We start from the raw sequence: 15455 nt of genomic DNA on the forward strand, positions 1-15455 counted from the left end.
AGCTTGCATGGACGTTGGTATGAAACCATGCAGAGATGTCAGAAAAAGTTTTGTGTCCCACTTGCTGCAACAGTTCTTATTTTTATTTTTTTAGTGGCAGTTGCATTTTGTTCTGCTTTAAGTACAGCAATTTAAGTGCTAACTGCTGGGAAATCAATTGCTAATGCAGACAAAAAAAAAAAAAAAAAGACTAAGATAAACTCTGTGACTTCTGACTGCACAGGCATCTCAAAAAGTAATTTTATCCAAAAAAATATAGATACCCAAAAAGTTCAGCTGAATTAAAAGAAAATGAGAGCCTTAAATGCCCAATTCCTAACTGTATAGCTTTAAATACATGACACTAACTTGCAACTGAAATTTATATAGCAACATGAATTTTATGGAGAGCACAGAGGTGTGAATAGAAATTGGACAAAATATAGGAAAAGCTGCATGTTTTCTTCTTTCAAATGATGTGTTAGAATACATGAATCACACTATGGTGTTTGCCTACAACTGTTAAATAGCTTCCTTGATGCTGTTTCGGTTTAAACACGTGATTCATGGCTGTGCCGTGCAATGGATGTTCAGGTCACGTGAGGTGAAAAGAACTGCAATATGACCGCTGACGCATAGTTCTATGCCATTGCAAGATGTTTGCTTCAAGGTTTGCCGTAAGCGAATATCACAAGGTGATCCATGTGTACTAGTTCTTCATTGTAAATGAAAACATGCAAATAAATATTGGGTCCCCTTTAATACATGCATGTCCTAGTGCCCTCCGAGAGTGATACTTTTTTGTCTGACAAGTTGACTGATATTCCACTGATGCATTCTGCTCACTCCTTTCATATATCAAGTTTGAGTGTACATAACTGTCGTGTTTTTTGCTTTAACAGTGTACTTACTGAGTAATGGCTCACACTTATAGTCATGGCACTGCGTATAGTGATCTGTGTGTCAACGTACATTATGCTTATTATACTTTTCAGGCTATTATTTAAGCGCCACCTTGTTTGCACAAAATACAAATTGCCACTTGTCAGTGGAACGTCGTTGAACCTTCAGGTTCCAATGCCGCTGCTTCAACCACACGCACAAGCTAGAGGACAGGTTCTTCTTGCACAACTTTGATAGCTTGTGTGATACAAAAAAAAGAACCAACCTGAAATTGAATGCAGAATCACCATTGCCTTTCATTTTCTTTTGATGGACAGTTTAGAAGCATAGACCTTGGACATCTTTTTTATCCCTTTAGTGCCCATATTACGAAGAAATTAAGAGAAAAAAAGTCATTACTGCCTCATTATGTTGGCTGATGTACCCATAATCAAAAGCCGATGTTGAACATGTATTAAACATTTTTTTGTTTGTCGCTACGTTGGAAAAGTGGCAACGGTTAGCATTTCGTCCATTTTGTGCGGCTACTGAGTTGAGTGAAAGACCAAACCCAGATGCCTTTGAACCAGCTTGAAAGCCCAGAGGCAGCAGACAGTTTTTGATCCAATAAAATTTTCCTATTCTTTCTGCAAAAGTTTCCTCTAAATGAGTGGCTAGAAGTCGTTCAATGTGCACTAGAAGTTTCAAATTCACTCCTCCATATTCTTTGCATGGATGTCAAACAGTGTGTGCAAGCTGCATGTAGTGATAAGTTAACAGCATGCTAGCTGTATTTTTCGAGTTTGCAACACTTGGTTTCAGTGGTTAATATGGACTTCCACTGCGGAACAAAGCGCTTCTTTGGGGCAGTCCGCAAGAAACAGGTGGTTAACCAACTTTTTAAAACTAATTTTAAGTAAGTGGAGACGAAATTGTCTTGGAGCGTTTATAAAGCCATCTTCATCATCAGTTGAGATTAATTTTATAAGCAGATACTGTAACATATTCTGAACAGGTAGTTTACAGTTAAAATCTAGTCGCTTGAAACACTGGGCAAAAATGTTTAATAGCAATGTAATCTCGCGTTCAGCGTTATTCGGGCAATGATCGATGAAAGTAAGAACGTTGTTTACAGCCCTGAAAGCTTTTTGCAGTATCAAAATTTTCGTAGTGTACTAAAATGAAATCAGGAAGAATTGACATTAAATGCTTAATACAAGCACTACATTCTTTTATGCACTGCCTCGTGATGAAAGTGCACATGGGTCGATGTCAGGTAAAAATGCTGCATTTTATACACGATTTTACAAAGGGGTAAAGGGTGCTGCCATATTTGGGAGCTGGGCTGCTATCGTAGCACAGGAAAATGTTGACGACTTTCCCCCTTAACAGCCCAGTCAAACCGGTTTCTCCAAGGGTCGTAAAATGGTCTATGAACCTTGCCACTAATACACCAGAATATCTCCGAAGCCTGGAAGACTCAGAGAAGTCAATGTTTTCTACATATGTGAGCAGCTGTCACGAGAAAAGCATCACAACAGCTCTAGTGGTTGTACTTTCTGCAGAACTGTGCGATGCGAGCAAATGTTGAAAGAACCCTAGGTGGTGGAAATTATGAGACCTGCACTAATTCGTCCCTCACAGTCAATGTCGCTTGGGGTGCTAAACCCTACAAAACAAACTGGTAACAAACATTTAGTGAAACGTGTAAGTTTTAATATATATTTTTAAAACTGAGCCCTTAAACAGAATTCAGCTGTGTAGTGTTCTTACATTTCTTCTGATTGGGGTATCTACCTCGCTTTGAGGACATGAGTCTGTTATATTTGTCGGCAGGTGTGAGAAAGAGACCTCTTGGAATTCAGAGGCCTGCTCCTTTTTCCAGCTGTGATCTGTGAGAAACACAGCCAGGTATTTAAAATTCTTTTACACACAGACACCTGCATTTCTTTCAAGACCTAATGTGGTAAATGCCTGCACACAAAGGTTAAGGGAAGAAAGAATTTATCCTCTGTCATTGTCAAAGCATCCACTCAGAGCAGCATGTTATAAAATTAAAAAAAAAGAAAGAAATGATTGTAGAAAGTCATGAACCCTTGGTGAAGGTCAGCATTGCATTAGGTAAATGCTTCTTGGCATCTTATTGCGTCACGATGGGCCTTGTTTAAATGGAAGTGAAATGCAAGGTGGCAGTGTACTAAGTGACACCAGTGCAATTTAAAGAACGCCAGGGGGCCAAGATTATCCGAAGCCCTCTATTACAGTGTCCCTCATAGCTTGGGTCACTTTGGGGCGTTAAACCCTCTGAACCAAATAAACCGAACCAAAACTTGTCTTCGAAATATTCCTGAGCTGTATATTTTTAAGTGTCGGACACTCTAATAATTAATGGCGCACTTCAACTGATGCATCACTGTAAGACCTGCTCCAGTGCTGGTTCAGCATCATATATTATATGCTCTTGTGAACGTAGGTACTTCCAAAGTTTTCAGAAGTCGAGATGTGTGTCTTTTTTTTTTTTTTTCCCTGCCTCAAAAAGGTGTTCAAGGTGGCTGCATTGTGTATCATCAGAGGTGGAGAGTGCTAGTAAATATTGCGATATGCTTCTGAAACTAGTTAAATGTAAGAGCTACAGCATAGCCATAACTTTTGCCACCTAGTAGTGAATGTATGCCATTACTAGACTATTTTCCTAGCTTGAAACTGTCTATTCAAAATATGAATGACATCCATTCATTTTGCATGTTTCTTTACTGCTCAACGTGTGGAGGGTCAAGAAAAGTCCACAGCCTGTAACGCTTGTTGCACTCCAGACTTGCAGTAAAGAAAGGGGGTGCTCTTCGCACTTTGCAGGCGCTTATCGGATGCCTCCGGAGATGTGCATTATCGGTGCTGAGGAAAAGAGCACCTCTCAACGCCCATTGCGTGTCGTTTATCAGTTTGTCATTGGAGGACTGAGAAGAATCTTGGCACATGTTATGTGTGCTTGCGTGCCTGTTTTCCATGTAGCATTTGCCAAGTATTCAGTGGTGCGAAAGGGCACTAATGTGCCTTGCCACTGCCTTTCTCTTTCATGCAAAATAAATTTCCATCTCCTTTCTTTCTTTTCCCATCTGTCCACAGGGGTTTGATGCTAATTAAATGGATTGTGTGACTTGCTTCTCAAATGCATTTGAAGTCTGATTCCAGTGTTAAACTTTGCATCAGTGTAAAATTTTCTCTGGTCAGCATCCACATGAACCTACCAACATTATTGCTTTCATTGATTATAAGTTGTATTTTCGCAAATTGCATCATATTATTAGTTTAGGAGCATATGTTTAAGGGCAAGTTAGCTCATGATTTAAGATGGATTGTTTGGTGGCGCGACACGCGTCACGTTACATTTGCATTATGTTTATCTATGTTTATGTGATGTGTGTGGTGTTGCGCTGTGCAGTACTCTATCCTAAATTGGTAGCTTAATTCACATGGGCAATGATAGTTCTAAGCTTGTGTTAGCAGCTGGCTCAAAATAGTTGTCCTGAATGTATGCATTTGTGGAGATCAGTTGCATGTTTTTTTTTTTTTTTGTTGCTTATTTGTGATTTCAGCAAAGCATAGTTTGTTATACCTTACAGTATTAGCCATAGTGGATGGTGTTTTCTCTTGATCTCACAGAAGAAAGTAAAGTTTTTGGATGCTTCTCTGTAGTATTGAAATTAAAGTCAAGTAATTTTATTTTATATATATATATATATATATATATATATATATATATATATATATATATATTTTAATATTGTTGCCATTAAGTCAAAGCGGTGCGTTTATACAAATTAGTAAAATCACAAAACAGCTGCATTGCAAGCAAAAAGAGCACTAATGGGAGTAACTAACTGTGCCTCACAGGGTAGTACTAATGTTATCTAATTTCTTTCTTTTGTGCCATGGCCGGATTCGAGTGGTGGCGGCGCGATGAACGCGCACGCCGCCGCTGCTTGAGTCTAGTCATGGTTGTGCGTGGAAGGAAATGAAATTTTGTTCTCGGTTCTTTGAAAGCTTGAATATTTGCTTTAGTGCATGCGAGGGGTTAAAAAACTGGTGTCTTGCAGGGAGAAGCATTAAGCGTAATGAGGGATCCAGATTGGAGTTATATGATCAGAAAGCAAAAAATTCTAACAAACTGTTTTGTTCAGAGATCAGGTCATTCAGTTTTATAATTATTATAAACTGATGTGGAGCCTGCATTTGCATATTTAATAAAGGTAAACCTGAGTGTTGTTCTGTGTACTCTTGCAGATTTTATTTGTTAAATTTAGTCAGTGGGTCACACGCAATGTTTTCGTTTTAATACAGTGGAACCTATTATGAAGAAATAAAAATAAAGCATCTCTGCCCACTCCGCAGATGTATAACGGCTTAAATTAATAAAAAAAGAAGAAAGGGGAGAACTCCAAATAAGAATTTGGCATTGAAGAAAAAAGAATGAGAGAAAACATCAAGAAGGAACAAAATAATGTAACCTAGGAAAAAAAAAAAATGTGCATGATAAAATAGTTGTCTTGATTGGCTGGTATTGAGGTTCTTTATGTGTGGGGTGTCTTGGGAACTCTTGCTTCAGGATGTTTGCTGCTAATGGGCTGTCTCAGTGATGTTTAGCCTTGGTAGATATTCCTTGTTTCAAATATTTCACTGGGCTGAATTAAGTCTAAAGGGGTGATAACTCCTCTAGAGTCCCACCCCATCATGTTTGTTTTGTTGATGATAATTAATCTCTGTGCCTGAAAAAAGTAATAGATAAAAGCAGTCTGGTGCTTTGGTGGGCCTGCGAACGAAATTATTTGTATTCAGGTACGTTGTTTGTTTATCGGCGCGTTGGCACTTTAGGCTGCCAGGAGTAGTGACTACTGTGAGTGCTATTATTTAAGAAGTGTTGGGAGCTCGTGATCAGTTATAATAATTTAGTTGTAATAGGAGGCTGATGGCTTATGCAGATGGAAAAAGGAGCCTAAGTCGAAATGTGTTTATTCTGCTGTAAAAAAATCAGGATTGCATTGGAGCGCTTGTCTTTGGGCTCGAGTATCGACTCGTGATGTGTGCCTAATAAAGCTTTGCTGTTTCTAGGTGTGGTGAGCTTTTTTTTTTTTTTATGGTTTTTATTTATGTTGAGTTGAGAATTACTGCTTTGGATGAAGTTCAATATAATTGTGATGTTTTGAGGCGTTTTTTTTTTCTTCTTCAATTTGATGGTGGGGCCCTTTAGATAATAGTGTTCGTTACAGTCTGATTGGTTTTATGTGTCTAATTGTAGTTCATTTAGCACTGAAGTGTTAGTATTGTGAGTTTCCCATTTATTATCATATTGGTCAACAGTGTGTAGACACATGGATGGAACACAAAACATGATGACACAGGCATTTAACTTCAGTTTTATTCTGAAATGCCACCAACTATATATCCTCAGAACAAACACCCACAGGGGTTAAGAAATGCAACACACATGGTAGCAAGGGGTTGTACGGCAAAGGTAACAAAACCAAAATCGGGATCAATAATGCTGCTAGGATCTTACACTGAAACGGACCACAAGCCAGGCTCACTTATAATTAAAAAATGAAAACGGAGAGGGTATTAAGTAAAAAAGGTGATGCTGCTTTACAGCTGATAAATTGATTTAATTAGCTCACACCACACTTCTGTCTTTTACTTGATATGTCTGGTCTCCAGCCACTGGCTGTGGGCTTCGATTCCTGATGACACCTCCTGGAGACTTTTGTCTTCAGTAGTTAATTTGAGGTGTGTAATTATGATGCGGTGATGAGTCGTGGTTTTATATTTATTTATGCATGCATTTGTTAGTTGTGCATTTCTTGAAAACATCTATTCGATTGTGTGCACATTTGCGCAGCAAGTGACCATACCACTTGTGCTAGCCAGGGCCTCTGTCAGGCTTTGAGCCTCCAGCTTCTGCCCCTCTCTCTTTGTCGAAATGGAGTGGAAGAAAAAAGCAAGGCACTCTGTTATTTGGTTGGAGGGTGTGAAAACTTCTGGCCTTTGCTTTATTTGACCGAGGCTTTTTATTGCAGGATATGAAGACAATGCTTTATGGGGCAGTGGAAAGGGCACCGTCGGCAGAAGGTGAGCTTTGCTCCTCGTTGAGGTTTTATCATTCGGCAAAAGTGGGGTATTGCACTGCTTAGGCCCTTTGGTTACTGGGACTGACCAGGCTAAGTAAGGTTCTGCATTGTCTTTCGTTTATCAGCAACTTGAAAAGCTGGCTCCCATTGTTGAGACACATGAGCTTGTTGTGTCGTAAAACGGTGTGGACAGAACACTATTATTCTTATTTCTTTGTGTACCATGCAAGGTGTACTATGCTTGGTCTTCAGCATTGTGCACACTGTTTTGCAGGTGACACTAGCCTGAAGAGAGATGATGCTGGTGCATAGTAGGATGTGGCTGTCAGTGTTCTCTCCCACTAGGCTAAAAAAACACACTGGAGGTGTTTTTGCAGCTTTATTATCGTCACGCAGTACAATTAACATTCACTTATTGTGTTACCTCAAAGGGTCACTTGCCTGTGAATTTGAGGGGTTAAGCATATATAGACAGTCTCCTTTTCCAGTTCAATTAAGGACAGCAAGGAAACCATAGTGCGGTGAAAGTAAGAGTGAAAACTTCAGGCATGAGTTTGTAAATGCTCAGTTTGAGCACTGCCTCTGTAATAGTTGTGTTGCGTGGCTTAAGTAAAGTCTGAATTGAGTTTGTGACACATTCAAAAATGTTTGGCAGCACAGAGATTTCTGTGATAACGAGGGTTTTCTTGCTTTTTAAGGTTTACTATCGTTTCTCACTTGAGCTCCTGGAATGGCTCTTGTGTAGTTGCTCTGAACTAGTGGTCCAGAAATATGGGTTTTTGGTTACCTGTAATGGCGACACAATCAGGCTTTAGTGGGGAAGATTTGTGGTAACTATAATTGACATGCCTTTATCTATCATGTTGCTTATTTGATTGAAAATTCTGAGAGCTGTTTTGTCCTTTGCCTTTTTCATTTTTTCCTCAAAAGCACTTGACCACAAACAGACTAAAGGGGTACAGTCAATAAACTTCCACTTGAGTGAACTCCAAGGGACAGGGCACAGCATGCACAAAATATTGCTGCGAAGCTTTGTACTGTTTCTTCATGCTGAAGGGCGACGGCATGTGGCTTTATCACTTTGTGGCACGAGGTGTGGCCAGATTTATCTCGGAACGATTGTAGCCATGCAAAGCTACTTCTACATTGTTCCAGGTTGTTGTAGTTGCCTTTGGTGCCCTGTCTCAATGGTGTTTTGGCAACTTTAAATTAAACACAGCTGAGAGCGGTAGGCATTATGTTCTTCAACGAGCGCCGAGCTGTCCCTTTTTTTTGGGGGGGGGGGGGGAGAGTCTCTTCAGTGAAGAGTTTCCTTTGGAAGTCTTGTTCTGTCCCTGCTTGGTGGTCTGCAGTTATCGCTCTGTGACAGTATTGATACCAGTATTGTCAAAAATTATGTATTGACTATCTTCAAGAAATCTTTGCAATATATTGTTCAGATAAGAACGGTAGTAGAGATTCCATGACCATTTTTTTGTTATTAATGAAATTTTTATTTGTGGTGGGAAAATGTCTCGACACAAAGAAATGAAGCTTAGTTTTGCAAGACAGTCAGTAGTTTTATTGGAAAAAAATTTGATATCACTGGAGGTGGAAAACTCAGTCTTTGCCATTTCAAAAAAGTTGCAAGTTTGGAGCCCTGCTGCTTGCAGACTAAAGTTTTGTCGTGCATTTTTGTTTACTCAGCAAATGTATGCAACTTTTACTTTAAGGAGAGTTATTAAAAACATTTTTTCTTGCTGCACTTTTTTAGTAAAAAATCACAAACTTTGGTCCAGGAGCAATGCGCTGCAAAAAGTCTTTTTTCAATCCTACATTTTTCACGAAGAATTAAGTTGTTGTCACTCTTTTTGCCCTGATTATGAAGGCTATGTTCCTAATTTCAGGCAAAATGTGAGGCTGTGTGTAGACTATTAGGTGTTTTCTTCACAAAGCATCTAAACCACCCGAAATTAGAAAATTAGCAAAAAAGGGACAACTTTGATTCCAACTAGAAAAAGAAGAAAGTGTAATCTTCTATTTTTATTATAATCTCCTCAAACAATATTCAGTACCTCAGAATCATTAGGGAGTAAAAAGGTGTCGCATTATATTCTTTAAACGTATAAAAATTTATATAAAACTGAGAGCTTTTACGGAAAATTGTCAATATTTAGCCCTACATTCTGGCACTATCCAATAAGTTGTTGCCATTTACACTTTCTGGATATTACATAGGCCTTGTACTTTATTCCTGCAAAAATTTGTAGCTCTGGAATTCTGTTTGTTCTCCATGTTACTTTGAAATTAGCTAAAATTCAAAAATATAAAAAATGGACAAGTTTGCTTCGAATATAAAAAAACATCACCATCTTCTATACATTAATTTAAACTACTTAAAACGATACTCAGTTTTTCATAAATATCAGACATTAACAAGTCTTGCAATAGGTAGAATAAAAATATAAAAATAAATATCAAACTGTGCTCATGGTTTTAATCTATAGAATTGCTTAGGCCTTCCCCTAAATGAGTAGGAGTTACAAATTCGATTCATTATTTGCTGAATGTAGTTAGATTTTATCTCATGCCTTCCCAGTGCTTATAAAGCCGTTCTCTGCTTGTTGGCAGAGTTAATGATAGCTTAAAATGGAATAAGTTTGCTATTTCTTGCCATTTCATGGAAAAACGCAAGTTAGCCTTTACTCTATTCTGTCTTTTTATTTTGCCATGCTGTTATATTCAATCCATCTCTTAATTATTTCTTATCTCTGCTGTAGTAAAAATTTAAAATAATATATTTTTGAAGACACTTTTCCTCGACTGCACTTCCGTACTGTCATAAGCAAAATTCTCTGCAGCATGATAGTAGCTTTGGTGGAATTGATAGTAGCTTTGGTGGAATTATATGTGTTTATGCCTGCGGCTCGAATGATCCAAGATGACGAGTATTATTGTCAGAGGAGCTTATCTAGCCCAGAGAAAAGGCAAGGCAAAACAAAGCCATCTCACCGTCCAACTAACCTGCAAATTCTCTGGCTAAATGCGTGACCCGAGGCTTTGCAGGTTAGGTGGATGACATGTTCGCTTTGTGTTCTTTCTTTTTCTCTGGATTAGATAGTTGTGTTTACAAGAATGCTTGTCTTCGGCTTATTAATGCTGCTGTAAAGAAATGTGAAACTCCACCTAAGCTATCATGTTCTAAGTTTTGCCATAAAGGTGAAATGAAATAATATAGTTAGGAACTAGATTGAATAGCACAGCACCTTGCAACAAAAAATTACAGGATAGAGAAAAAGTTCAATTGTCACTTGCATTCTTCCATAAAATTGTCAAAAATAGCAAATTCGTTCCACTTTAAGCAATCGTCAACACTACCAACAAGCAGAAAATGACTTTATAAGCATTAAATATGTAAACTCCAGCTAAGATGGAGATTTGTACCCGGACTACACGGGACGCGACAACCCAAATCTTGACGAGCCTTTCTCGGACGCAGAGATCTGGGCCGCACTGTTTCAACTCAAGACAAAATCAGCGCCTGGACCAGATAAAATCAATAATAAGATGGGGGGGGGGCTGCGGAACCTAGATCTAAAGTCGGTCGCAGCGCTCACGGATTACTTGAATGAGTGCTGGGAGAGTGGTAGCATACCCCAATCCTGGAAGCATGCCAAGGTGATTTTTATTCCAAAACCTAACAAAAGGATAAACCTGGATAACCTAAGGCCAATCTCGCTTACCTCGTGCTTAGGTAAGCTAATGGAGCATGTTGTGCTTAATAGACTGCAGGACTATGCCGAAGAATACTCGCTTCTCCCACACACCATGGTGGGCTTCAGAAGGGGACTTTCTACACAAGATGTCATGCTTCAACTGTCACATGACATCATTAACAGATCTAAAAAGGTAAATACGCAGGTTATCCTGGCTATCGACCTAAAGAAAGCATTTGACAATGTCTCCCATTATACTATACTAGAGCACCTAAACGAAATTAACCCTGGACGAAAGGCTTACAACTACATCAAGGCCTTTCTGAGTGAGCGCTCGGTGGAACTGCACATGGGCAATTTGAAATCTGACTCGATAAAGTTGGGAAACAGAGGCACCCCTCAGGGGGCTGTTCTCTCTCCGTTCCTCTTTAATCTGGCATTAATCAAGATCCCGGATAGACTCGTCAAAATACCAGGAGTACAGCACAGCCTCTACGTGGATGATATTACGGTGTGGGCAACTAAGGGCTCTCATGGTAAAATCGAGGCCGCTCTTCAAGCAGCTGCAGACGTCATCGATGAAGAGGCCAGGAGAGCGGGCCTAGAATGCTCCCCTGAAAAATCGGAGCTTATAGTATTTCATAAAGGCAAATTAAATGCGCCCTTGACGACAGTCATTATACAGGGTGTGGAAGTAACTCGACTCCCAACGAAGAGCTTCTCAAACTCGGGGTCCACAATACCTGCGAGGAACTCAAGAAGCACAACGAACTGCCTAAATAAGGCGCCTATCCAGCACGCCCACCGGAAGGACAATACTTGAAAGATTAGGTATTGAGGGCGAACCCCTACAAGACCTCCCTCAAACTATTCCACGCGATATCCGAAAGAGGATCACCATCAAACCTCTTCCTCGGAACATGAGTCCCCACGCCCATCAAGGCCAAAGAAAAGCACGAGCTAAGAGCCTGCACAAAACCCTGAGCCGGCTACAGGATGTCATCTACGTTGATGCCGCAGAAGACGCGGAAGACCGCAACAAATATTCGATATGTGGAGTCACACAGCCCAACACTAACCCAGCGAGACTCATTATGGCGGAGACTGTTTCCACATCCAGACCCCTAGTGGCGGAGGAGGCCGCCATCGCCGTTGCCATCGCTTTTACTAATGCAACAACCATAGTGAGCGACTCTAAACTGCCAATCGGGAACTTTGCTAGTGGTAGAGTCTCCAAACCCGCCTCACAAATACGCAGTGAAATGAGAGAATCTCCTCTCTTGAGAGATATCGAATTAAAATGGACCCCAGCTCACGCGGGTAATCCGGGAAATGAGGCTGCCCACCAAAACGCTCGAGAATCAGCCGGCCGAGCGGTAGCGCAAAATCAGGAACCGGAACCCTTTGGTGAGCCAGCCGTATCATACCACGAACTCACTGCACATTACAAAGCAATGAGAAGAACACTGCAACCACCCCATAAAACACTGACCAGACAACAACAATATAGAGATAGCTACAGACGGGGACCCTTCCCAATCCAAACTACATATCAAAATTCATAAACTACATATCAAAATTCATAAATAAGGATATGAATTCCTTCTGCCAGTTTTGCGGGGAAAACGACAACTTCGAGCATATGATCTGGGCGTGCAAAGCCCATAAGCCTCCCTCAGAACTCTTGCCTGATCCCTCTAAAGAAGCTTGGGACAAGCTAAGGTCCAGCGATGACCCTGGCATTCAGTTCAAGGCCGTCGAATGGGCCGGCGTTGCCAAAAGTCTCCACGGCCTGCGGCACGCTAGCTGGCTTCCCCTATTCCTCCCACTTATTGTGAATAAAGTTTTATCAGCCTTAGAAGGCTTTCAATATTGCATAAGTTAAAATGTAGCTAAATTCAGCAAATAAGAAATCAAACTTTTGATGCTTACTCTTTAAGGGGAAGCCACAAGCACTTCTGTAAAACTTGTTCAATTTTATATTTTAAATTTTAGTTTACATAATGCAATACATGTTAGTACCTAATATTGTAAAGTACTTATTATTGTGTTTATGAGAATTCTATAAAAAAGATGCAGTAGTTCCTTTTTTTGAGAATTTTGAATTTCGGCTTACTTCAAAATACTATGGAGAAAGAACAAACAAGTCTAGAGCTTCCAATTTTTGTAGAAATGGAGAGCTAGGCCTGGATAATATAGAGAAAAACTTTCAGCGGCAACACATTATTAAATTGTGCTAGAATTTAGGGCTGGAATATAGACATCTGTCAGAACCTGTGACTTATTTTTATAATCTTAAACAATATAATGCAAAAAATTTTCAGGCTGTAATATTTACTAGGCACTGAGGATTCTTGAAAGGGATTTTCATAAAAATGGAAGATGGCATTTTTAATTGGAACTGCCGTTTTTATGCTGTTTTTGAATCTGGTTGAATTTGATGCGTTGTGAAGAACACACCTACTGGTATCGAGCTTCCAATTTTGTCTGAATTTAAGGAAATGGTTTGAATATTAAACAGAAGAAGATTTATTGCAAACAACATAATGCATCATGCCCGGTTGAAAATGGACTTTTTTTTTGTAGCGCGTCGCTTCTGAAGCAATGTTTGCGATTTTTTACTAAATCAAACACAGCAACAAAACAAGCTTTTAATAATTTGCAGACGAGTAAAAGTTGCATTGATTTAGTGAGTAAAACATAATGGATGTCGAAGTTTTAGTATGCAAGCAGTAGGTCTCCAAACTTACACCAATTCGTGGCAGTTAAGGCATTGTCCTTCACTATCACCTGTGAGCAGTTTTAGAATGGCTGCGCACAAATAAAAAAAAAAGAGCAAAAAAATGTGTTTTATTCAGCAGCTCTGCCCCGGTGCTGGAGTTGAAAGCAGGTTGAAGGGCTACAGTGCAGACATGAAGTGCAAAGATTCATTAAACTAAATTCAAAAACATTTTTGGGCTATAAAAATAGTGCAAGGTTTAAAAGCCTGGGCCTGACCCTATATATATTGAAGCAAAAGCTAAATGAGTGCCAATTTGACATCTTTGAACTGGTTTTACAGATTGTTACCAACAATGCAAGGACCAATTTCTATGAAGCGTGCACATGCAGCCTCATGGCACAAAGCAAGAGAACAAGTGTAATGGTGCTTTCCAGCTGTTCAAGAGCAGTGCCCTAAAACTGCGGCCTTTTACTTTTGCTTCATACAATATAAAATTTTTCTGGTTTAGCACCAAACGCTCAGGCAGTTGTGAATCCATGTACTGATTGAATTATGCAGGCCCTTACAAGGCAGTTTGTATCATTGTCTGTACACTTTACAAATATGCTCCCAAACAAACTGAACAAGCTATGCCAGATGACCAGGTCGGCTCCATCTTAGCAGCAGGCTTGCTAGGATAGATTTGGAAACTGTACAAAAATATTTTCTAAATTGTGCCATGATTACTTTGTTGCCCAGGGATTTGAGGGATGTGTCTGGACATACTTCATCCAGCACATGCATTTTTCCTCCTTTTATCAGTAACTGTGTCAAACTGAGCAAACATTGGAACCATCTAACGCAAAAAGTTTCCTCACCAGATCGTATGCACGTACGCTACGCAAGTAGCAAAATGGCAGAGGTGATCAGATACACTCCAAGTTGTTTTCATTCTTGGAAGGTGGCAGCATCGGATGTTGATATAAAAACTATAAAAAACACACAGAACTGGTTACTGCTCAATACAAAGGCCAGAAAAAGAAAATTTAGACCAAATGACACAACTCTTGCCATACTTGCAAAGCTATACCTGTCATCCACTTGTCTTTGTGAAATCTCCTTAGGCCAACAGAGAGAAGGGGTCAATACCTTCAACACTGTATTTTTGCAGGAGGGGCATGCATTGTAAGGGCAGCAGATGGCTACTATGCTTCTTTGCTGCTGTTTTTTGCCATTAAAGATGCATTCAACATGCAACATTTGCATGATCTCCAACGGTTGTTACATGTGACAAGCAATCACCTAAGCCAGTCATGTCCACTGATGTAAATCCTCATTGTTTGCCAATGCATCGCAGGTCTGGGAGGTTCGATGGACATTGCAGGCTATTTATTTGGGCAGTGCTTTAGAGGTGCTCCTTCTTGTATAGACAGACTAGCCTAACAGACAAGGATGCAAAATCACAATGTGCAAGGGAAGTGGCAGAAAGTGTCATTTCTGATGACAAAGGCACGAACAGGTCTATGAAATGGCAGTTGACAAGATATATTTTATGAATCAAAGGATGTTCAGTGCAACTTTCAGGAGTGCACTTTTATGGTGTGAGCAGAGAAGACCTCCTAAATTTTGACTCGAAATGTAATATCTTGCCGTAGAGTGCTATTTGCTGATAGCCTTTGGGGTACTAGACAGACTGTTCGATTTTATCCTGTATGGCTTGTGAGAGTAGTTTTTGGCGGCTGCTCTTCAATAACTGGGAAGCATCATTACATTTGTTTGCTTGCATTGTGCTGTGAGGCTGTACGTGCATGCTTTATATTAATTGGCCCTTGCATGTTGGCAATATCCGTAAAACTAGTTCACAAATGTCAAATTGGCACTCTTTTGCTTTTTTTCTTCATCAAAAAATTCTTGTCTCCTGTGCCGGGAATCTTTTCAGTTCTCCGGAATATTTTGTGTGATAGATCAGGAAACCTACGTATTATGCGTGTATGTTGTCTGTGGCAGGAAAAAGACAGCCAACAGAAACTGAACTCAAAAACGAGACTGACTGTTGCTAGCTTTGTTACTCAAGTGCCA

General features: G+C 39.8%; 1 protein-coding gene across 2 annotated transcripts in view; it reads left to right on the top strand.

The window, feature by feature from the left end:
* Positions 1-6929: 6929 nt before the first annotated feature.
* LOC146184129 (solute carrier family 53 member 1-like) overlaps positions 6930-15455 on the top strand; it is a gene marked incomplete at its 5' end in the record, with an annotated part of 108317 nt that continues 99791 nt past the window's right edge. For both annotated transcript variants that reach the window (XM_084609292.1, XM_084609293.1), the window contains 1 exon segment: positions 6930-6981. In XM_084609292.1, coding sequence (XP_084465418.1) covers positions 6930-6981 — 52 coding nt within the window.

The sequence above is a fragment of the Amblyomma maculatum genome, chromosome 7 (genome assembly GCF_055883805.1).
Source record: "Amblyomma maculatum isolate TAMU_Amacu chromosome 7, ASM5588380v1, whole genome shotgun sequence".
Lineage (NCBI taxonomy): Eukaryota > Metazoa > Arthropoda > Arachnida > Ixodida > Ixodidae > Amblyomma > Amblyomma maculatum.